At 44.6% G+C, this 24,502-nt stretch overlaps 1 protein-coding gene across 1 annotated transcript in view; it reads right to left on the bottom strand.

The window, feature by feature from the left end:
* Window positions 1-24,502, bottom strand: part of LOC134577500 (scavenger receptor cysteine-rich type 1 protein M130-like) — a 161,751-nt gene that overhangs the window by 5,589 nt on the left and 131,660 nt on the right. Inside the window, exon 4 of the mRNA XM_063436264.1 lies at window positions 17,794-17,879. Coding sequence (XP_063292334.1) covers window positions 17,794-17,879 — 86 coding nt within the window. The remainder of the gene's footprint in view (window positions 1-17,793; window positions 17,880-24,502) is intronic.

The raw sequence follows: 24,502 nt of genomic DNA, 5'->3' as shown, positions 1-24,502 counted from the left end.
CCTCCTAATGAATCCCTTGTCTAAATTTTCGTGAATATACTCCTCTAGAACTGAGTTCTCTTTCGTAGATAACGGGTATACATGACCTCTGGGCGGCATGGTACCAGGGAGTAGGTTAATTTTGCAATCAAAGGACCTGTGTGGGGGTAAGGTATCGGCTTTCTTTTTGTCAAATACTGCCTTTAAATCTAGATACTGAGGCGGAATTTGTGTCTCTGTAGGATTGTCAGAGTTAGCCGAGGTGTTGGTTAAGCAGAGAGGTGAGACCTTCTGCAAGCATCTCTCTTGACAATTCTGTCCCCATGAAACTATCTCCCCTGACTCCCAATTAATAATAGGGTTATGTCTCCTCAACCAGGAGTACCCCAGGACTATGGGAATAGACGGAGAAGAAATGAGCAGTAAGGATATGTCCTCTCTATGTAGGATGCCAACAGTTAAGTTAATCGGTATGGTCTCACGGAAAATAACAGGCTCAAGTAACGGTCTACCATCGATGGCCTCAACAGCCAGTGGTGTCTCTTTTAACTGGGATGGAATAGCATGCTTGGCAGCAAAACCCTGATCTATAAAGCTCTCAGCAGCTCCAGAATCGATTAGTGCCATAGTCTTTACTACTCCCTTTTCCCACTTTAAAGAAACGGGTAACAGGAGCCTGAACTCTTTGTAGTTGTGAATAGAGGACAAAGTAGAAACACCCAAGGCCTGTCCTCTAGAGAAACTTAGGTGCGAGCGTTTCCCGAACGATTAGGACAATTTAGGCGTAAATGACCTCTGACTCCACAATACATACATAAACCCTCCCTTCTCCTGTACTGTCTCTCCCTCTCTGTGAGATGAGTACTGCCTATCTGCATAGGTTCAGAAATACGTAAGTCCTCGAACTCAGAATTTTGAAAGGTAGGCGCTAGTTTAAAGGAGGGTCTACGGGTCCTATCTCGAGTGTTCTGCCTCTCTCTTAGGCGTTCATCAATACGAGATATAAAAGAAATTAAATCCTCCAAATTCTCAGGGAGTTCTCTAGTAGCGACCTCGTCAAGAATTACATCTGATAACCCATTCAGAAACACATCTATATAAGCCTGTTCGTTCCACTTAACTTCTGCCGCCAAGGACCTGAACTCTAGTGCATAATCCACAAGTGTTCGATTGTCCTGTCTAAGGCGCAACAGTAATCTAGCTGCATTGACCTTTCTACCAGGAGGGTCAAAAGTTCTTCTAAACGCAGCTACAAAGGCATTATAATTATAGACTAGTGGATTATCATTCTCCCATAAAGGATTGGCCCATCTCAGAGCTTTCTCAATGAGTAAAGTAATAACAAATCCAACCTTCGCTCTATCTGTAGGATAAGAGCGGGGTTGTAATTCGAAATGGATGCTAATCTGGTTCAGAAAGCCACGACACCTCTCCGGTGACCCGCCATAACGTACTGGTGGGGTAATACGGGAAGAAGCACCTACAGTGGCTACCTCTAGACCTGAGACTGCAGGAGAAATAGAAGGAGTACGTGTCTCCTCAGGTGGGTTACTAGCACGAGACAGAAGTGCCTGTAGTGCTAGAGCCATCTGATCCATCCTATGCTCCATGGCGTCAAACCTGGGATCAGAAGAACCAAGCTGACTGTTTGTACCTGCAGGATCCATTGGCCCTGTCGTAATGTCAGGATCGGGACAGGGATCCAACACGCAGGGTACAAAGAGTGGAAAGGTACGTATACCGGGCCTTAGAATGGCCGGACTAACGTACCGAGAGTAATAGAGAATAGTCAGAGACAAGCCGAGGTCGAGGGAACGAGAAGACAGATAAGCGAGAGACAAGCCGGGTCAAGGGATAACAGAGATAAGCAGGGTAGTACAACAAGCCGAGTCAAAACCAATAGAGCAAACTAGAATACCAGAGCACTGAGTGACTAGACAAGCTAGAACCACGACAGGGCAATGAGCTGAAGTGAGAAGTAAGCTTAAATACCCTGGCTCCGGATGGTAGACACGCCTCTGACAAGTACCGATTGGATATCGGACACTTGAGTGGCAGGTCGCTCGTGATAGCGTCATGACGTCACGTATTGAGCGTCCCGCTAGAAAAGGACGTGGATTCCTCGCGGTCGGTGTTTAAGTGACTGGATGAACCGCGAGGAACGAAGGAAACAGCTCGTTTGGACGGATAAACTACTAAGTCTCTACCTCTTTTAGAGGTAGAGACCTCAGGTACCCTGACATGAACATAGTCAATAGTCTTACCCTGGAGTTTGTTCCCCTTGTTCGTAGGAATGATTCCACTGAATAGTGTCTTCCTAAATGCTATAAAACCGAACACAGGCGATCATGGAAGTCCAGCGAGGTTCGGGAGTTTCAGTGTCCGAAAATAGCTCCATGAACTCGACGACCAAACACTGCTGCCTGCGTTTATGCGAACAAGATGGTCGCCACCTTGTGGTCGTCCAAAAGAAATGCGGCCCCCTAGATGAACACTGCGGTGGACATTGTTACAAATTAACAAGCTCCAGTGTGGTCTCCGGTTCCCGAACCAAATATAAAATCCCACGAACCAAGTCTGTTCACATAGTTTTTTTAAAAGGACCCATAGTCTTTTGATAAGAGGCTGGCCAGGAGGCCCCTCCAAGCACCAGTGACGAGGTTCAGTTTGTCACAGTAGACATGTGCAATTTGTTTTGTTCTGAATGTACATTTGTTCGAATATTATGCCATTCGGATGCTTACAAATGTCCGAAGTGCCGAAGTCCTGAAGCGCCGAAGTGACGAAGTTCAGTAGTTCGGAAGTGCCGAAGCGACGACGTTCTGCAGTGCCTAAGCAGAATATTTTTTTTTTACTTACCCGAATATTCTAACAAATTTTTTTTGCCCATGCACATCCCTAGTTTATAGGACATTCTTCAACTCCAGCAGGGACAGGGTCCTTTTTTTTTGTAGTCAAAAAAGAGATAGATTGCAGGCCATGTATCAATACATTGAGTTTAATCTTATCACTATCAAGAATGCCTATGCTATTCCCTTGCTTATGGAACTGTTCAACAGCTTAAAAGGCTCCACAATCTTTACTAAATTATATGTTCGTTGAGTCTATAATCTAGATAATATTGAACGCGGGGACAGGCAGGACCAGCGTTTCCTATAGGTCAGGCTGCTTAAAGGGGGGCGCTGGCCCTGTGTCTTAATGATCATCTGTGCCGCCCGTCTATCAAGTTTCTGCTGCAGCCACCCTCAATTATTTCTAGCGTGCCGCCGGCCGTGTTTCTGGGCGCTAGGGAGCCCTTACATTACTGCTCAAGACATTGCTGACAAGACCTTTGATTATTATTACACTTGTGCACAGCAGGATTGTTTTTTTTTAATCAGACTGAAGGACAGTCACTGACTCTACAGACTGGATGTGTGTGCAAGTTTTGTTCTTCTAAGGGTGAAAGGGTAAGTGGGTCATCAATTGTGAAACTTATGTGAAAACAAATTGCCTGTCCTTGAGTATATAAAAAAAAACAAAAAAACAGTGCCCTATCAGCTTCTCCCTACTGAGTCTGCGGAAGTATCAGGTGTAGCCCGATCACAATACTGAGCCAGACAGGAGGGAAATCACTACAATGAAAGGAATTAAAAGCCAAAATTGGAGATGGGAGGACAGAAGAGAGCAGCATTTAAAAAAATAAAAGTTAAAGAAAAAAGTGAGTTTGCAAAAATTCATGACCCACTCATCCCTTACACATATCCAATCTGCAGCTGAGTGACCATCCTTTAGTGTGAAAATAAACCATGCCCTATCAGCTTATTTCAACTGCGTCTGCATTACAACCACTAGCACATTTTAGAATATTTTTTTTTCTACAAAGCTTTTCAAAAATATTTGTATGCAGGGTTTACCTGTGCAGTAAACTACCAAGAATTGTATATCAATGAGGGAAGCTTGCGATTTTAAAAGCACAAATAGTGGCATTGTCTGTAAATTAAATAATCTATCTCTCACTAAAAATAAAATAAACACAAATCAGTAAAACAAAATTCTAACTCAGTCAATCGTAGTTGGTGTAAGTAGCACTGGCAGTGACTAAGCAAGAGAAACTTCAACAATGATAGAGATGAGATAGGTGGAGATGATGGAGCAAGACAAGTTTGCACACTAGCTCGAGAATATGCAAGTTGAGTGTTGGCCGCCTGGGCAGTATTAACTGGAGTCTCTTCTTTATGATCAAGGATTAAAAGTACACATGTAAAGGGTCCCTTGAAAAGATCCTCAGATGTGGGCAAATATGCAACAGGAGAAAGAATAAAAAATGTATACCAGTGGTGTTGGAAAAAACATAATCATCAGCAGATTAATCAATAACACACACTTATTCGGTATTCTGCTGTACTTCTTCAGTAGATGTTGTCTCTGATAGCACTGACAAATTAGACCTTGCTGATCTCTCACTTAGTTGCCTTTTGAAGGTTCTAGAGTGACGTATGCTGGTTTTACCAGTCCAGCTGCTGCAGTCTGTATGTGGGGAAGCCCTTCATGCACACACTACTTCTACTTGTGGGCCTAGCTGATTCTGCTGCTACTTCCGCAGATCCTTCTGCTATTACAGACTTTGTTTTGAATATTTTTATTGTTTTCACAATATAAACGCATATATCAAACTGATTTGTAATAAAGCATGTAGTTGCCCGCGCAGGGGCATAAGCATTAGTAAATAAAGGTGTAAACATCTTGTCGCTTACGCAGAAGCAGATTTGTCATTTGCTTGTATAGCTGAACATATTGGTTCATATTGTCAACTGATCTATGCAATTCAATTGGATTACCGCTTCGTGAGTTGATTGTGTACTCTATGCAGTCAATTTTCCTTATAAGATCAATGCAAACATTAAAGAACGTAAGTTGTATTCCCTCAGTATAGGTCTTTATGCATCTAGTATTTAGACTAACGTAATAAAAGGAGCGAGTAAAGGAGAAATTTACATATAAGTAAGAACGTTTCCCCCCCCCCTTTTTACCTATAACATGCAGTATAAATCCTTGTGTGAGTAAACGCTCTAGGGTATTCCTGTGTACTGTTAATCTGAATGCTGTATGGTCCGACGTATTGCGCAATTAATCAACTGAGTCTACACTTTGGTGTGTAGTTGTGAGAAGCAAATGTAATTTCTGGTTGAGGCGTGAGTATGCAATTATCTAAGTATTGATCATGCTATTAAATAGGTAAAAGACAGAAGCACCATCTAGGGTAGGCGTTGAACTACACTATTAGCTATATATCCGGTTAATTTAATTAGTTCTGCTCTGGCTAAGCCTCATTAAAAACTCAGTAATCAAAAACTAGAAAAGGAATTAAATAAAGGTAAGCCTTGATTTGCATCCCCTTAAATAACACTACCAAAGGAGCAATCTAACCTATGCACCAACAATGGCACTTCAAGGGTATATTTAGTAATACCGTGCTTAGAGCCTTAATGTGTGTTAACCTTGTCAGTGCCAGTGGCGACATTGCAGCCCCCACTATGATGGTCAAGGCATACATAACTGGGGTTTGCTCGGCACATTAGCCTGTTATCCTTTATAAACCAAAAACTCAATCGCATGCATTTTCTCGGTTACCTTGGCAATTCTAAGAAAACAAATGTTGCTGGGGATCTTGGAAGCATTTCGTCCGTCACTTCATGTATGACCTCTCTAATCTTGTCCCAAAACGGTCGGAGGCGTGTGCATGCCCACCAGATGTGTATGAATGTGCCCCTCTCGTTACCGCATCTCCAACACGTATCAGGGACATCCGGATTTCTGGCGTGGAGCGCCGTCGGTGTCAAGTACCATCTGGTGTATATTTTGTAGGAGTTTTCTTACAATCTTGCTGAGCTAGGCGTTTTTTGTATCAAGGTGATGCTTTTGTCCCAGTCCGCTTCCGTCATGGGTTCTTCAAGGTCTTCCTCCCAGTTTCTCATGCAGGGGGGTGCCAGTAAGTACCTTCCCGTAACCAGCATTGCATATATCTGCGAAATGGCCCGCGGTGTTTCTTTATCTTGCGTACAGAGTAGTTCGAACTCTCTCAGCAGGGATGGTTTCTGCGGGATGGACCGCGCATATCCGGCTATTTGTGCTCTCGCCAGCGTGTGCGAGAAGGTAAGCGTCCTGCCCGGAAAAAGGTCAGTGACGCCTCGGACAGCAAATGGTCGTTGGAGGACATCCATCATGCGGGGAATTGTTGTACGACCCGCCGGGCCCGGCGTGGGGCCGTGTTCTCCTGCTGGGAAGGCTGGGTTGCCTCTTAACGGCAGTAGCGGGCCTGGATCCGTCGTGAGGTATTGCTTTGTGCCCTGTCTGTGCCAGATCTTCATGGTTGCCGCCACAAATGGGTTGGTGATACGTTTATGTTTGTATGTGGCTCTGGGTATCCATGGTAGCGTCCGTAAGTCGCAGTTAGCAATTTCGGATTCCAGCTGGGTCCACGGTTTCGTTCCGCTGGCGACCGACCAGCTGGCTACTCTGGTGAGGTGCGCCGCCTGATAGTATTTTTCGAAATCGGGGAGCGCCAGGCCTCCTCGAAGTTTAGGCAGGGTTAGTTGAGTGTGAGCTATGCGTGGGGATTTTCCTTTCCATATGAACTTGCGGACCTCTGCCCGTAGTGTCTTGAAGAAGGTTTGTGGGGCTAGGATCGGCACCGTTTGGAACACAAAGAGAAGTTTCGGTAGCAGCGTCATCTTGACGGCATTTATTCTTCCTGCCTTTACATGTATTCTTCCAAATTCTCTATCCATATTTTCTGAATGAATGGATGAAAACTTGTGCCAGCCGCCACATAGGTTTTAGAAATCAACCAAAAATTTAAGTCTGCATGCTCGAATTGTACCTTCCATGCTTGCGCGCAAACTGACGCCAGCAAAATTGTTGCTCCTAGAGTTAAGAACCCTGGAGGAACCCTAAAAATACAGCAACAATATAAAACTCCAGGACCACCAGGGAAACTGAGCATATCCCTAAGAAAAGAGTAAAAAGGGAAGTGAAGGGATTTAAATAAGGAAGTTAATTGCCCACAGGGAGCATGTTCAACCAGGTAACAACAACCACAATCTATAACTATATATAGAGACAAGAAAATAAAAAAAACTCCTATGATACACATGAGGAAAAGCCATATATAGGAGGGTGTTATAGGTGCCTGCCCAAACCTGCTATCCCTAGGGTCATTGCAGAAGCAAGGTGATGACATATAATACTTGCAAGCCCTAGGGACACTGCAAGATTTGAGCAGGACTGTATTCAGATGCTTCTCAAGGGGAAAATAAGGCTGAGCTCCCTTGGGGCAAAGGGTAGCAACCCTTAGGCCAAAATAAAAAAGTGTTGTTGTCTAGGAATGACTTAGGGATAGGATAGGAACAAAAAGATAGAGTGGGGAAGTAAGAGGGGGTATTTTAACTTTTTCTTTTAATTAGATTCCTGTCTAATTATCTTTTAGTTTTTGTTTTTTTTAATGATAGTTGCAGGAGAGGAATAAAGGTGCAGGGAGGGGAAGCGGTTAACAGTTTAATTGATATGCTTTCCTGAAGAAGTGAGTTTTCAATGATTTTTTGAAGGAATGGAGAATGGGTGAAAGTCTAATGGAGAAGGGAAGGGAGTTCCACAGGAAAGGTGCAGCCCTAGAGAAGTTTTGAAGGTGAGCATCAGAGGTGGGATTACGGAAAGAAGATAGATATAGGTGTTTGGCAGAATAGGGGCCTAGATGAGACATACTTTTGAATTAGGGAGATTAGGTAGGTTGGAGTAGCATTATGTAGGGACTTGTAAGCAAGTACCAAAATCTTAAATTGAGCCCTATATCTTACTGGAAACCAATGACAGGGACTGACAGGGTGGTAGGCGTGGGATGTGCTGTCAGAAAGGAAGATGAGCCTTGCAGTAGCATTCATTGTAAACCGTAATGGGGCAAGTTGGGAACATGTAAGACCAGTGAGAAGTGGATTGCAGTAGTTAAGGCAACAGAGGACAACGGCATGGACCTGGCGTTCAATAGGGGTGGATACGCGCTATATTTTTGAGATGAAAGTGGCAGAATTTGGTGACTGACTGGACATGAGAGGTGAAGGAGAGGTTGGAATCAAAGCAAATACCTAGGCAGTTAGCCTGTGAGGTAGAGCTGATGATATTGCCGTTGACTTGGAGGGAAGTAGACACAGGAGTGGCAACACTTGAAGGAGAAAAGACCAGTAGTTCTGTTTTGGGCAGCTTAAGTTTAAGGAAGTGAGCAGCCATCCACTTGGAAATAGCAGAGAGGCAGTCAGAGACATGAGTCAAGAGGAGCAATGTCACGAGGAATAACTCTAAGTTTAGGATAGCAAGGGACAGACAAAGGAAATAAACGTATTACTGGGTCTTAGAGTAGCCCGACTAAACATTAGACATAGAGTAAAGCATAGTCACAATACAAGCCAAAGTCAGGGTAACAGAGAGACAGTGAAAACGAGAACTTAGCCAGAGTCAGGTACACGTTAATCAGTCAGATTGGCAAACAAGCCAGGCAAGGGTTAAAGAGAAACTCGGAGTCAGGAAACAAAGGTCAATACCAAAATACAATACAATAACTCAAGGAACAGAAACCACAATAAGGCACAATATCTAGGGCCAGGTAAGTAGTACTGGGTTTTATTTCATTGGTCATGTCTGCGCCCCAAAATGTACGTGATTGGTTTGCCGAAATGACGTGGGCCAATGGGAGCTGACCGTGAGGTTAGGCTCCCATTTCCCCTTTGCGAATGTGCTAGTGATGCGAGCAGCGTTCTTAATACTGTACGGGCCGCACACCTGATCAGAACTTCGGCGTCCACAGCCCGCCAGGATCCAGGCGTGTTCGAGCTGCCCGGAGCTTGCCTAGAGGACGCCGACTAGTATGAGGACCGGATAAGTACCGCTACAGGCGGAGAGAGATCAGGAGAGGACAGATACATTTATGTTTTAAATATTTTTATTGTAGTCATGTCATAATCTTGGTTAACAAACATTTTTTTGTAGCGTGCAAGTGCCTGCGCAGAGGCATGAATCTCGGTACAGCATTATAAGCCATTGGTTGCCTGCGCAGAGGCGGGTTTGGCATTCTTTATGCATTTTAGTTATCTGTCATACATTGCGGTTTGTGCATGTCTGGATGTGCACGTTTATTTTATGTAGATGTTGTGGTAGACATTCAGGTACGTTTTTGGAACTTGTCGTGAGCTTGTTGCGTCTAGTTAGTCCCTGTGTGCTTTGCGTGTGCTAGTGTTTTCGACTATTTGTCGCGTCTTTTGGGATTATTGATGTTGCGTTTGATTTTTACTTATTGCTGTGTGTAGTAGGTCTTTATATGAGAGTGTAGTGTAGTGTAGTTGTGTGTGGCATATCTCCTGTATGTTGTCTCTTCTGTCCACCCCAGCAGTAGTCCCGCTCGTCTTGGCCTCTCGCCGTGCTTACTGCTGTAGATTTTGCAGGGTTTGTTGGGGTCTGGCGGATGGTGCGGTGTCTAGTTTTTCTATTAGTATTGTGTCCTTGGGTCTTTTGTGTGTCTCATCGTGTTGGCCCCTTCTACTACGTCGGCTATATATTCGGTCTGTGTGTTGGGTGAGTGTGTTTGTGTGTGTGTCCGTTTTGTGTAGTTTATGACATTGTTTTAGCGTGTTTCGGACGTGGTCGTGTAGGTTGTTCGATGTGTTAGTTTGTCTATGTCTCAGTGGGGATCGCCGTAGCGAGTAGCCGTGTTCGTGTGATGTTTGATTGTCTTCACTCCTATTGGTAGCTTGGTCTTTTTTGGGGGGGAGTCTGTAGTCGTCTGTTTTGAGAGTGTTGGGGGTGGGAGAGGGCTGGGGGGAAGGCAGGGGATGGGGTTGGATGTCTTGTCTCCCGTTGCCCCTGCGGCTCGCCGCGCCCCGCGGCCTCCCGAAACCCTACTCGGGTCTGGTGTTCTCCCTCTCTTTCTGAGATTACTGTGTTATGTGGCGGTGTTGAAAGGAGTCTGAGGTGGTATGGCGTATCCAGTGGAACCAACATTTTATGTAGCGGTCCCTTTGTGTCGGGGTATTGGCTTTCAGATCCTCGAATTTCCGTGTAGCTTCCACTTCCTCCACCCAACGTCACAATGGGGGTGTGGTGGTCTGCTTCCAGTATATGGGGATGGTCGCCTTGGCTGCGTTAAGTAGTCTGGGGATGATGGATCTGGCGTATGCCTGTGTTGTCCTGGTGGTTCGGTGTAGGAGGAAGGCGGCCGAGGTCCTCGGCAGTAGTTCGTCTGTTATGTCCCGTATCGTTTTACGGATCGTCTCCCAGTAAGGACGGATCCTGGGGCAGGACCACAAGATATGTGTGAACGTGCCCACCTCCTCCTCGCATCTCCAGCAGGTGTCTCGTATATCTGGGTTTCTTGCGTGAATATTTTGTAAGATTTTTCCTGTAGGCGTAGGCGCTGAGCCCGGCGTTTTCTGTATCAGGGTGATGGTTTTGTCCCATTCTGCCTCGGTCATGGGTTCGTCTACGTCTTCCTCCCAGTTTCTGATGCAGGGGGGCGCTAGTAAGTATCTGCTTGCGATCAGGACTGAGTAAATCTGCGATATAGCTCGTGGTGGTTCCTTGTCCTGTGTGCATAGGAGTTCGAATGATGTTGGGTCTCTCAGGAGGGATGGTTTTTGAGGGATGGATCGGGCGTATTGTGCGATTTGCGCTCTTGCCAGTGTGTGCATGAATGTCTGTGGTCGGTCCGGGAAGAGTTCGGTCAGCGGGCTGATATCGAATGGGCGTTGGAGGACGTCTTTCATGTGGAGGATTGGTTTCTGTCCTATCGCTCCCGGGGATGGGCCGAGTTCTCCTGCTGGGAAGTCCGGGTTGCCCCTCAGAGGGAGGAGTGGGCTCGGGTCTGTTGTCAGGTATTGTTTCGTGCCCTGCCTGTGCCAGACTTGCATTATCGCTGCCACAAAGGGATTGGTGATGTGTTTGTGTCTGTACGCTGCTTTGGGGATCCATGGTAGGGTTCGGAGGTCGCAGTTGGTCATATCCGATTCCAGTTGGGTCCATGGTTTGGTGCCGCTAGACACCGACCAGCTGATAATTCTCGTAAGGTGTGCAGCGTGGTAATATTTCTCAAAATCTGGCAGCGCTAAGCCCCCTCGGAGTTTAGGTAGGATCAGTTGGGAGTGTGCTACACGTGGGGATCTGCCCTTCCAAATAAATCATCTTAACCGCATTCACCCTTCCCAGCCACGAGATATAGTATGAGTTCCATTTGTGTAGTTCTTCTGTTGCTGTTTTCAGTATCGGGAGGTAGTTGTGCGTGTATAGATCTGCTGGGTTTGGTGTGAGCCAGACTCCTAAGTATCTCATGCGTTGGTCGTACCAGCGGTATGGGTGTTGCCTCTGGATCGTTTGTCTGAGTGTGTGGTTGATGGTCAGGTTCAGGATCTCCGACTTCGAGTGGTTGATTTGAAGGTCCGAGAGGTGGCTGTATAGCTCGAATTCCATCTGTATGGCCTGTAGGGAGGTCACCGGGTTCGTGACTACGAACAGGAGGTTGTCCGCCTATGCCAGGATTTTATGGTGTGTGTTTCCAATTGTTAGTCCTTGTATGTCCGCATTGTGTCGGATCGTGTTGAGGAAGGGTTCTAACGTCAGCGCAAAAAGTATGGGCGAGAGCGGGCAGCACTGTCTGGTTCCGTTGTGTATCTGGAAAGGGTCCAATAGCGCACCGTTGATCCTGATTCGTGCCGTTGGGCATGTGTATAGTGCTGCCACCCAGGTGAGGTATTTTGCCCCTATGCTGAGGTGTCGGAGCGTTTCGAACATCAGGTCCCAGTCTACCCTGTCGAACGCTTTTTCCGCGTCTGTTGACAGGAGTAGCACTGGGGTCTTTTGTGTTCTGGCATGTGCTATAATGTTCAGGGTTCTAATGGTGTTGTCCCTATTTAGCACGAAGATCGGGCGGTAGCTAGGGAATAGTGTCGGGTCTTTTCCCTCCTTTGGAAGAAGGGTAATGTTTGCCGAAGTGAATTGGGTTGTCGGTATGGCTCCTCGTTGGATGGAGTTGAGGGCTATGATGAGTTTTGGTACAGTTTCCTGTGTAAAGGTCTTGTAGTACTGGAGCGGAAGGCCGTCTGGTCCCGGTGCTCTGCCTGTTTTCGCTCTTTTGATAGCGTGTGCCAGTTCCTCCGGTGTTATGGGTGTCTCCAGTGTTTCTCGGTCGGCCTCTTCTATTTCTGGCACATTTGCTGCGGCTAGGTACCTCCTGAAGTCATCAATTTTATTGGGGCGTGGTGCTCCTGGGGCCTCCCGGTGGAGGTGGTATAAGTCTTGGTAGTAGGCTTGAAACGCTGTGGAAATCTGGTCCGGCATGTGCCTGAGTCGCTGTTGTGCGTCTTTGATTTTTGGGATGTAAAGTTGGGTTTTGCATTGTCTCAGTAGGTTCGCTAACAATCTCCCGCACTTGTCCCCGTGTTCGTGTATCATGTGTTTGTAGTGCTGGTAGGAGTGTTGGATCGAGCAGTTGAGGTGTGTGGTGAGTTGATCTCGTTTGGATACTAAGTCCCTGTACGTCATCGCATCTAGGGTGCGTTTGTGCCTGGCCTCTAGGTGCGCTATCTCCTGGCTGAGGTCAAGAACCTCCTGCACCGCCACCTTCTTGCGTGTTGCGCATATCGCGATGATTTGGCCGCGTATCACTGTCTTGTGTGCCTCCCAGCATGTCAGTGGCGTCACATCGTCTGTCTCGTTTTCCTCAAAGTATTCTTGGATGGAGTGGCTGATCTTGTCTACTACTGTTACGTCAGTGAGGATCGATTCAGTCAGTCTCCATGACATCTGTCTGGGTCGAAACTGCGGTGATTTCAACCGTATGCGGATCGGGCAGTGATCTGACCAGGTCATTGGTAGGATCTCTGCGGTGGTGAGCAGGGTCAGGTTTTGGTGTGGTGTGAGAAAGTAGTCCAGTCTTGTGTACGTTGAATGAGTCGTTGAATAGAAGGTGTAGTCGCGGGTCGATGGGTGTAATGCCCGCCAGCAGTCCGCTAGTTAGTGGTGATGGAGGCGGAGTGTGTTTGCGTATCTGTTGCGTGGAGTTGTGCCGTGTGTGGATGAGGAGTCTTGATCTGGATTTAGTGTCAGGTTCAGGTCTCCACCGATGATCAGAGTGCCTTCTGTGAATTTCATCAGGGTGCTGAGCACGCAGATAGATTTATGAGACTGGTGGGTATTGACATATGGAAGGGACTGGAGGGGGGTTTGAGATACATGGAATTGGAGAATTAGACACATGGAGGGGCTGGTGGAAAATGGAGACACATGGAAGGAGGAAATAAGACACATGGGGAGCAGAATAGGACACATGGAGCGGCTGTGGGGGAATTGAGACACATGTGAGGGCTGAGGGAGGAGATTGAGGCATATGGAGTGGGACACATGGGTGGAATGAAACACATATCATTTGGAATGGGAAATGATACACATGGAGGGTCTGCGGGGAATGGAGGCACATGGAGGGCCTGGGAGGGGAGAATGAGACACATTTCCCCCCTCCCTCCCAAGGGGGGAATTGAGACACATGGATGGGCTGAGGGAGATGAGACACATGGAGGAGCTAGGGTGGGAGAATGAGACACATGGGGGGACTGTAAGGGCTGAGGGGGATGAGACACATGGAGGAGCTGGAGGGAGAATGAGACAGCTGGAGGGTCTGAGGGAGAGAATGAGAGACATGGAGGGGCTGGGCCTGATGAGACTCATGGAAGAGCTGGAGAGGGGCAAATTAGAAACATGAAGGTGCTGAAGGGGAGAGTGAGACATATGGAGGGGCTGGGGGACAATGTGACACATGGAGAGGATTGGGGGGAGAGGCACATGGAGGACCTGGGCGGGAGAATGAGACATGTAGTAGCTGCAGGGATGAGACACATGGAGGGGGGAGAATGAGACACATGGAGGAGCTTGGGTGAGAATGAGACACATGGAGAAGATTGGGAAGAATGAGACACACGGAGGAGCTGGGGGGGAATGGGACAGCTGGAGGGACTGAGGGGGAGAATGAGGGGCTGGGGGTGATGAGACATATGGAAGGGCTGGGTGGAGATGAGACACATGGAGGGGCCACGGTAACTTTTGGTTTCTAGTTATGCCTCTGCATATAGCATACATGTTGCAGTTGTAAGAAAAGAACCCTGAAGAGAAAATAAAGGTTGGGACAGGAATAAGTGACTTTTGTGGATAGATTGTAGTCTTCAATCTTGACAGGGCACCATTTATTAAATGTAGGGTAAAATTTCAACTAGTGGATCAATGTGGTTGTTTTTCATATGGGATAAGGAGAGTGTATAGTGGTCTAAATGTTTACTGAGATGGCTAACCTTGAACTTATCTGATCTATAGGAGTTAATGGTAATGAATTATCTGGGCCTGAGACACCGACTGAAGGCTAGGTAGATTGCTGTTTTGATTAGCAGATTGGTTTGTGTTTCAAAAGGAGAAGAGTCTAGTATGTCTGACAGGAAGCAAAATAAGTTACCATCGATAGGAAGTCTTTTGGGTGCTTACACTCGCGGATCCAGGGGGGGGGGGCACGGGGCAATTGCCCCCCCCCGAGATTCTCCCCTGCCGGCTAGTGCAGGGCTGGCATTGTCCAAGTGACAGCCCTGCAATGTGCCTGCGGACCGGGGAAAGAAGAGTGATCAGTGAGCTCCCTCCCCGGGCCGCAGGCACTATGCTGGCAGCCGGCGGGGGGAGGAAGAGAGAGAGGACCCGGGAGCTCTTACCTGCAGCTCCTCCGGGTCCTCCTCTTGCGCGCATGGAGCGTTGCCGCGGTTACTACGGCAGCGCTCCAAATCTCGCGAGAGTTCACTCCTACCACTGGGCCACTAGGGAATCCCCACCGGACCACCAGGGAACAAAATTTGTCCCCCCTCCTCCCAGTAAAGGTAAGAAGGGAGGGGGGAAATAAAGTATATATTTATTTTAATAAAATAAAAATTAAAAAAGCCTCCCTACCCTCCTTCCCCCCCCATACACACACTACACACACTGCCCCCATACATACACTACACACACTACCCTACAAACACTGCCCCATACATACACTACACACACTGCCCCACAAACACTGCCCCCCATACATACACTATACACACTGCCCCCCATAAATACAATATACACACTGCCCCACAAACACAGCCCACCCATACATACAATATACACACTGCCCCACAAACACAGCCCCCCATACATACACTATACACACTGCGCCCCCATACATACAATATACACACTGCCCCCCATACATACACTATACACACTGCCCCACAAACACTGCCCCCCATACATACACTATACACACTGCCCCACAAACACTGCCCCCCATACATACACTATACACACTGCCCCACAAACACTGCCCCCCATACATACACTATACACACTTCACCCCCATACATACACTATACACACTGCCCCACAAACACTGCCCCCATACACACTACTAACACTGCCCCACAAACACTGCCCCCCATACATACACTATACACACTGCCCCAATCTTTAAAAAAAAAAAACTAGTCCCCAGCTCTCGAGCAGTGGGGGCTATTAAACTGAAGGGGGGGACCTAGAGCCCCCCTCTTGCCCCCACCCCTGACCGGTGGGTTGGGGGCCATAAATAACAATAAGAGATAAGGGGGGGTTATTGTGCTCCCCCCAGCCCTGAGCAGCAGGTGGGGGCCCTAAATGAGAATGTGGGGGGGGGGACATATTGTCCTCCCCTCTGGCCCCCACCCCTGAGCGGCAGGTGGAGGCCATAAAAACAATAAGGGGGGGGACCTATTGACCTCCCCCCGGCCCCCACACCTGAGCGGTGGGTTGGGGCCCTAAATGAGAATGTGGGGGGAGACCTATTGTCCTCCACCCCCCCCCCCCCCCGGCCAACACCCCTGGGCGGCAGGTGTGGGCCCTAAATAAAAATGTGGGGGGGGCTATTGTCCTGGCCCCCTCCCCTGAGCGGCGAGTGGGGGCCATAAATAGCAATAAGTGGGGGGACCTATTGAAAAAGAAAAAGACAGACACTAAAAAAATAATCCATCTTCACCCATGGAGGGCACAGCACAGACTGAGCTCCGCAGGGCGGGGAAATGCTTATAAAGCCTTTCCACACCCTGCAATTAGGCTCAGAGCGCTCTGATTGGTTGGTTTAAGTCTGTGACGAGATGGATACAGAGTGTGATAGAACTAACACGGTTTATCCACTACTTACCTGGACTTTTCTGACTTTATCCAACACAGCAGCAGTCATTTATTTTATATTTGTCCATTTTGAATACAGCAACAATTTCTTTTACTTCAACATTTCGGCTGAGAGTGAGGTTATGCATCAGACTACAATCTGGATCCCACCTGATAGTTTGGAGTGGTACTTCAACCACTCCACAATTGTCAGTTTTACTTTTTCCTGATACCTTTATACTTTTTATTTATAATATTGCACTAGGTCTGTGTTTTTATATATTCTAGATCGGACTGTTCCCGGAAAATCTGTGTAATTGCAAGTATATGCCTTACTTGTTACCGTGTGGTCAAATCGAAATCTGTATCTCTATACACTTGCTGGCAATTCACTGGCTACATTTATATTGTAACACTCTATTGTATGTACTTGGGTGGAAATTTGCATGATCTATACACTTTGTTTATGGTTTCATCCTTGATTGCTATTGCTAATATTGTTTTGCACATCTACATTTTTTATTTTATGTATTTGTTTCTTGGAGATTGTGTATATCAGAGCTCCTTGTAGGTTGCTGCATTATCTAAGTATCTATCTATAGCAATATCCAGTCCAGTTCCTGTTACACAAACTTATTCTATTGAACTTTTATATATATATATATATATATATATATATATATATATATATATATATATAAAAACAGGGCCGGTGCAAGGATTTTTGTGGGTCTTACCCCCTTTAGTGTATCTTATCCCCTATTTCCCCATTGTTTGTCTTACACCGCCCTTGTGTATCTCTTACAACTTCCTTTTGTGTGTTTTACTCCCCCCAGCCCCTTTGTGTGTCTCCTTATCTCCCAGCCATTTGTCTTTTACTATTCCCAGACCCTCTGTGTGTCTTTTTCCCCTTCTCCAGACCCTCTGTGTGTATTTCTCCCCCCAGGTCCCTCTTTGCGACCTCACCCCCAGGCCTATCTGTGTGTCTTTCTCCACCTCCATGTCTCTTTGTCCCCACCAGGTCCCTCTTTCTCCCCCACCAGACCCTTTGTGTCTCTCCTTCACCCCTTCCCCCATTTCTTTGTGATCTATTCCACTCTGCCCTTGTCCCTTAGTGGTCTCCCCTCCCTGTTCCTTAGGGGTCTCCTCTCTTCCCCTTTGGTCACTTAGTAGTCTTAATGCTGCTTTTTATCCAAGCAGACTCGGTGCAAAAGCAAATAGTGTTTTAGTCCTATTTTGGACTTTTATCAAGACATATATATATATATATATATATATATATATATATATATAGATATTTGCAAAAATACCAATAAATAAAAAAGTATCACTGCTGAAATGACAATATATATATATATATATATATATATATATATATAAAAAGTAATAGTATTAATATATTGTTTCACTAAAGATGTACACTGTATTCCCAACTTGCAACAGTGTTTGGCAGTGTTAGCTTATTATGTACCTAAGCAAAATGAGGTGTTGCCTGGTTAATCAATTAAAATCTGTCAAGGGGAGATTTAAATAACTCCATGTACTTGTGCCATAGCATATGTGTTTTTGTTAGTCAAAAGGATGTTTTATATTACTTACAGCTTTTTCCAGTATTGAAGTGCTCACATTTTCCAAAGCAATATATGAATTAATATGCATTTGTAACTGCCACACTCTTCTTCGTCCTTTTAAGAAAGATACAATTTTTACACGAGGAAAGTTAAGCATATGCACAAAACAGTTTAGTCTTCTATTGCTATTTTTGTTTTTAAAGCTTATTACAATGTAAGTATGTTTCTAATACACAAAGTCCCAAACACCTCTCTGCCTATATAGGTTGTTGTGTCAGGTTCTGTACAAATGTTAATAAACAACATGTTCGTTAGCATTATCCCAGCCTATTTGTAATTATGAAAGCGAATATAATTCATTGATAATATTTTATTGTACTTTCTAGCTGACTTTGACAGCTTCCTAATGTGGGGATAATGCCCATACGCACTATAATTTTGGGTCAAAATACATATCATGCAATCTGTCCTAAACATATATATCCCCTTAGTTCCATTTACTGAAAGTCTTTCTAAGTCAGTATACCAGTGGAAAATCGGTTCTAATGAACCATGACCTCTATCACAGAAAAATATTGAAAATCAATCAGTAGTAGGAGATATGGATATATTTCAAGATGTACATGCAGAATAACTTAAATGGTCATAAGTCAGACCAAGAGTGTAACAAATACCCAATACTCTGAGTATATTCATTGAAGAGTCTCCCTGGTCCCGAAATGAAGCAGTGATTATAACGCTGATCTACCCAAACATTAGCCGAGACTTGATGAAGGGTATAAGAAGATCTATAAAATGTAAGCTCATTTGAGCAGGGTCCTCTTCAACCTATCGTTCCTGTAAGTTTTTTGTAATTGTCCTATTTATAGTTAAATTTACTTTAGTTACTTGGATATAGGTGTAGGCAGGAGGACTGACTAATCTCTGGTTTCAAAGATACAATAAACTTCCTTAAGTACTACACAAAATTGCCTACATGGACAATTATATTTGACATTATATCTTTTAAAATTCTCATTTGAGTGTTCACATGATATTATGTGTTTAATTGTTACACATTAATAATGGCTGAATAAAGACTCACGTCCATGAAGTGCAGACTTTGCAAGTTATTCACTATAAAGCTAATACTATAAAAATGGGCGAATATCGACCAGAGTGGCAGTTCTCATATGTACTACAGTAAAATCTAGTTGGGATTCGACCAGTCTTACCAAATTTGCCTGGATGCATTTGGTGTCCGGATTAAAATTAGCATTTTCGCGTTAGAACCTAATACAAAGTCTGGGTTTCGGAAGATTCACAAGGTTTGGATGGTATTCTTTTCACTATAGGCCATGTTGACCCCTCTCCAAACATAACACTTATGGTTGTGACCATAAAGCTCTATTTTGGTCTTGTCACTCCAAATAAAAGTGTGCCAGAAGCTGTGAAGCATGTCAAGGTGCTGTTGGGCATATTGTAACCAGCCTTTTTTGTGGCATTGGTGCAGGAAAGGCTTCTTTGGGTAACTTAACCATGCAGCTGATTTTTGTTCAAGTATCGTCTGTGACAAATGCTACTTCCCACGAACGTTTGCCATGGACTACTGGAGGAGTGTGGAAGCCGGCCTCCTGCTCATGACTTTGGTCCAAGTCCTGGACACAGTTTGGAAGTTACCCTGCCCAGCCGCCATTAGTAGATTTCCCTGGTTCGGCATTTTCCCTTCATGCTGAACCAGGGCAGCTGTTCGCAAACCCACAAATAGTCCTTAGCGGTACTTAACTGCAAATGTTATGGAACTGTTATCGGCATGAGGACCATTTGGGATTTCTGTTATCATTATGATTTAAAAAGGAGCCAACCAACTATGTGATAATAAATGGCTTCATATGATCACTATCCTTCAATAAAAGATTTTTTTTTTTGCATGATCAGTCATATTTTCTAAATCAATGCCAAAATATAATGGAGACTCGAAAATTATGATTCTACCAGATATCTTATGATCAACACTACAAGCCAGGAAATAATTTAAAGTGATAACGGACTCATTAAAGGGGAAATCTATCCCATTCCGCTGGGGTTTCCCACTAAGCATAATGGTGAAAAAAGATTCAACAACATATATAATTAAAACACCTGAAGATATACCACAATTCTGTAAGGCATTACAGATCCCAGTCCCGGATTTATCAGAATGGACAGATGCTGTTAAAGAAGGAATAACTATTCCACCATTATCAAATCAACCATGGATCCCAAGACCTCAAAGAAAGTGACATAAGAAATCAGATAGCCCAGACCAAATAGCAATCAATAACAAACTAATCTGCTCTATAAGGAAAGGAGACGAGAGAGAAGAGGGACTACAGAGACTCATAGAAGAGAGGGGGAGGTGGGAGGGAGGTTACTGGGGGGGGGGAATTATGGGAAAATAGAGTCATATTTTTAGGTTCAAATAGAAAATAGGGGTAGAAAGAGGTAAAAGAGAGGAGAAAAGAGAAAGGAAGTAATAAAAAGAGAAAAGGGAAAATCAACACTGGTATAGATATCTCTATCTAATTATGTGTTTATACCCCCCTTTTTTTAAAGATAAGGTGATGGATTAAGATGTGTTGGATTTAAAGAGGGAAAGAGAATAAATAGGAGAAGGTAAAGGTAAAGAATAAACTCTCAATAAGCTATATAGAAAAGGGTAAAATGTACATACTCACTCTAAGTGGTTATGGTGTTAACAAATGTATTAAGGTATATCACAGATGTCAGAGAGATGTTTATGTTCACAATATGTTTTTTTTATAAAATCATAAAATGATAGTAGAAACAAGGGTTATAAAGATGTAATATTATAGATCAAGATGTAAGACATGTGGAGATGTTTTTTTTTCTTATAAAAGACAAGATGGATAAAGTGATGGATTAAGATGTGATTGATTTAAAGAGGGGAAGAGATAAATAGGAGAAGGTAAAGGCAAAGAAAAAACTTTTGATAAGTTATACAGAAAAGGGTCAAATGTATATACTCATTCAAAATGATTATGGTGTTAATAAATTTATTAAACTATATCACATATGTCAGATTTTTATGTTCACAATATGTATTTTTATAAAATTATAAAATGATAGTAGAAATGAGGGTGAGGGTCACAAAGATATATAAATATGGGGGGGCGGAGTTTCGCTGCAGAGCTGAATAGTGACACTCAAGCTGAGGATCTGCCCCCGCCCACCAAAACAACACCGGTACCAGGACAGCCTGCTCTGGACACCTCACCGTGACAACAGTGGTGTTGAAGACACTCCTGGCCAACCTGCAGGCAACCATACAGATAGATGTGGCCTCTTTACGCTCCGACCTAAGAGGACTGACGGGCAGACTGGCGAGAGTGGAAACTACCAAGGGAGAACTCCCAGAGCATAGCCTTAATGCAACAAGAGATCATGGAGCTCCGAAAGAAACAAGAGGTGCAGGATCTGTGCATCGCAGCACGGAAGACGCAAGGCGCAAATCGCACATTGAGATCCGGTGCATCTCGGAGGAAGTGCCAACAGTGGAGTTACCACACATGCTGAGGCACCTACTGGGAACCCTGTTGACACCACGCCAGGATAAAGCGGTGAATCTGGAGGGCTGCTTTCGCATCCGCAAGCCGAAGAGAGACCCTGCAGAGGTCCCAAGGGATGTGGTGATCCAACTGCATAGCCCCAAAGACAAAGCAAGAGTACTGGCTGCGGTTTGTGAGAAGACTCCCTATACCTTTGAAGGACAGGCACTAACGTTCTACAATGACCTCTCAGGGAGCAAAATGGCCTGGAGGCAGACCCTGAGGCCGCTCACAACCATCCTCAGGCACCATGACCTGCAATACCGGTGGTGTCTAAACCGTATACTAACAGTAGTCCAAGGAGACTCTCAGCCCACAGTCCACGACATGACCGATGCATCTGCTCTTATGGAGGCCCACGAGACTCTCTTGAAACCGAGCCACCCAGGAATATGGCATCCACAACCCACCGTTGGGAACCGGCCAGAGCGCCCTAACACAAACAGCGCGCGCACACGGCACCCTCACATACACAGCACACAAACAGCACCCTCACACACATAGCACACAAACAGCACCCACACACATACAGCACCCACACACACAGCACACATACAGCACCCTCACACACAGAGCATCTTCACACACACACACACACAGCACACTAAGAGCACCCTCACAAACACACACACACACACAGCACCCTTACAAACACACAGCACACTAACAGCACCCTCACAAACATAGCACACAAACAGCACCCACACACATACAGCACCCACACACACAGCACACATACAGCACCCTCACACACAGAGCATCTTCACACACACACACACACACAGCACACTAAGAGCACCCTCACAAACACACACACACACACAGCACCCTTACAAACACACAGCACACTAACAGCACCCTCACAAACACATACAGCACCCTCACACAAACAGCACACTCACACACAGCACACTAACAGCACCCTCACAAATACACGACACAAACAGCACCCTCACACACACATATCACACAAACAGCACCCTCACACACAGCACACTACCAGCACCCTCACCCACATAGCACACTACAAACACCCTCTCACACACACACACACACACATCAGTATATGTATGTGTGTGTATGTATATATATATATATATATACATGCGCCGTGTGTTTGTGCTTTAGGGTGCACACCCTAATGCAATTGGCTGCGCACGCCTATGACAGGGAGATGGAAGAAGATGCTTGGTCGGTCCTCCTACTTCAAATTTGGGGCACTGCGCGTGCAATCTAATGTGCCACCAGATAGGAGTGGTGTGTTTAGTACTATTCTTATCAGTTTAATACCTGTTGTGTCTCCTATCAGTGGACGTGTATATAATGTAAATAGAATAGGATGGCGGAGAAGTATGGAGAAGAAAAATTAAATAAATAAATGCAGCAACCTACAAGGGGATCTGATACAATTCACCAAGTAAAGCATAAACCATAAAAAGTAGGTGCGCAAAATAAATATATCACTTCAACAATAAAATGTGCAAAGCATGCAGATTTATCTTGCAATTAGCTGTAAAATCGCAGGTATATTCACATGTTGGGAAAACACCATATATCAAGTGATTAGTGATAAAAATCGCAGGTATATATATATATAATGGGAAAACACCATATATCAAGTGACTTGTGCAGACAAGATACACACTGATCAAAAATAATAAATAATTAATACTTGCACAGGTCTACTTAGATGGTCCGATCTGAAAATATAAAAAGACACAGACCTAGTGCAGTATTGTTGAAACAGATAATTATAGCTGAAGAGGAATATTCCAAACTCACAATTGTGGAGTGGTTGTAGTACCACTCCAGACTATCTGGCTCTGGGGGGATCAGTCCCCTGTGATCGTGGGATCCGATAGGTAGATAACTGGGAACAATCACTCGGTAGCCGGTCCGTTCAGAAGTAAAAATCCATTTTATTCCAACATAAAAATGTGTATAAAAATAACATATAAAATATAAAATAAGTCTTTCTGTCGCTAGTATGAGAGTTCAAAAGGTCCAGAGTTGCACTTTCCGAATAAAACGAAAACGAAAGTAGTAGTTTTCTTACTCTGTCTCCCACGCTCCCAGCCAGCGAAGTTACTTCCGACTTCCGGTATCCGGTATCACGCAACGCGTTTCGCCCCGCCTCTTGGGGCTTTCTCAAGCGTAAAATGTGGGTGGCTCCCAATGTCCTATAAATAGTATCTACCCAATTAGCCCAATTGGCATCTTTGCAAGCCTCATTACTTGAGCCTGTTATATCATACATATAGAGTGCAAATGTATTTCAAAAAAACACTACCAATGTATCTTTTAGTTTGGTTACAATTAGTTGTAGATACATACATATGCTAAAATAATATCTAAAAAATGTGGGAAGAAAATATATTAATACTTTAAAAAAAATTTTTTTTATACTCCAAACATATATATACAAAAATAAAAACAACAATAATACTTGAAACAAAATCAGAATGGCTTAGCATAATGTCTAAGTACATTTTAAATGAATACCTCTTATAGAAAAAATGGAATTTATACATAAGCATAGGTAGAATAAAGACAGCCTGAAATATATTAAGCTATCACCAATTTTCCAAAGCCTAAGAAAGGGGGGATATCTAGTGAACACATACCCATCTAAACACATTATTATCTCTCTATTCAGAACTAAATAAATGCTAAATATTAGCCATACTGATCTTATGACTGGAATAACCGTCACAGAGGGTTAAACACTAGAGGAAGTTAGAGGGTAAAACACTAGAGAAAGTTAGAGGCAATTATACTGATCATCTGTCTCAAATATACTGATCATATGTCCAAAATAACTGTCAGAGAAGGTTAAACACTAGAGGAGGTTAGAAGGTTAAACACTAGAGGAAGTTAGAGGAAATTATACTGATCATATGTCCCAAATAACTGTCAGAGAAGGTTAAACACTAGAGGAAATTAGAGGGTGAAACACTAGAGGAGGTTAGAGGAAATTAAAAAGGTCAAAATCGATATTCAGTCCCATAGGGGATAATGTGTCCATATAGTAGGCCCATTTCATCTCCTCCTGCCCGATTTTCTTAATGAAATCACACCCTCTCCAATCTTTGTACACTCTTTTAATCCCTATAAACGAAAGGCCTACAGGGTTGGTTGTGCATCTCCTTA

Source organism: Pelobates fuscus, chromosome 11 (genome assembly GCF_036172605.1).
Source record: "Pelobates fuscus isolate aPelFus1 chromosome 11, aPelFus1.pri, whole genome shotgun sequence".
Lineage (NCBI taxonomy): Eukaryota > Metazoa > Chordata > Amphibia > Anura > Pelobatidae > Pelobates > Pelobates fuscus.
This window is presented reverse-complemented; position numbering and strand designations above follow the sequence as displayed.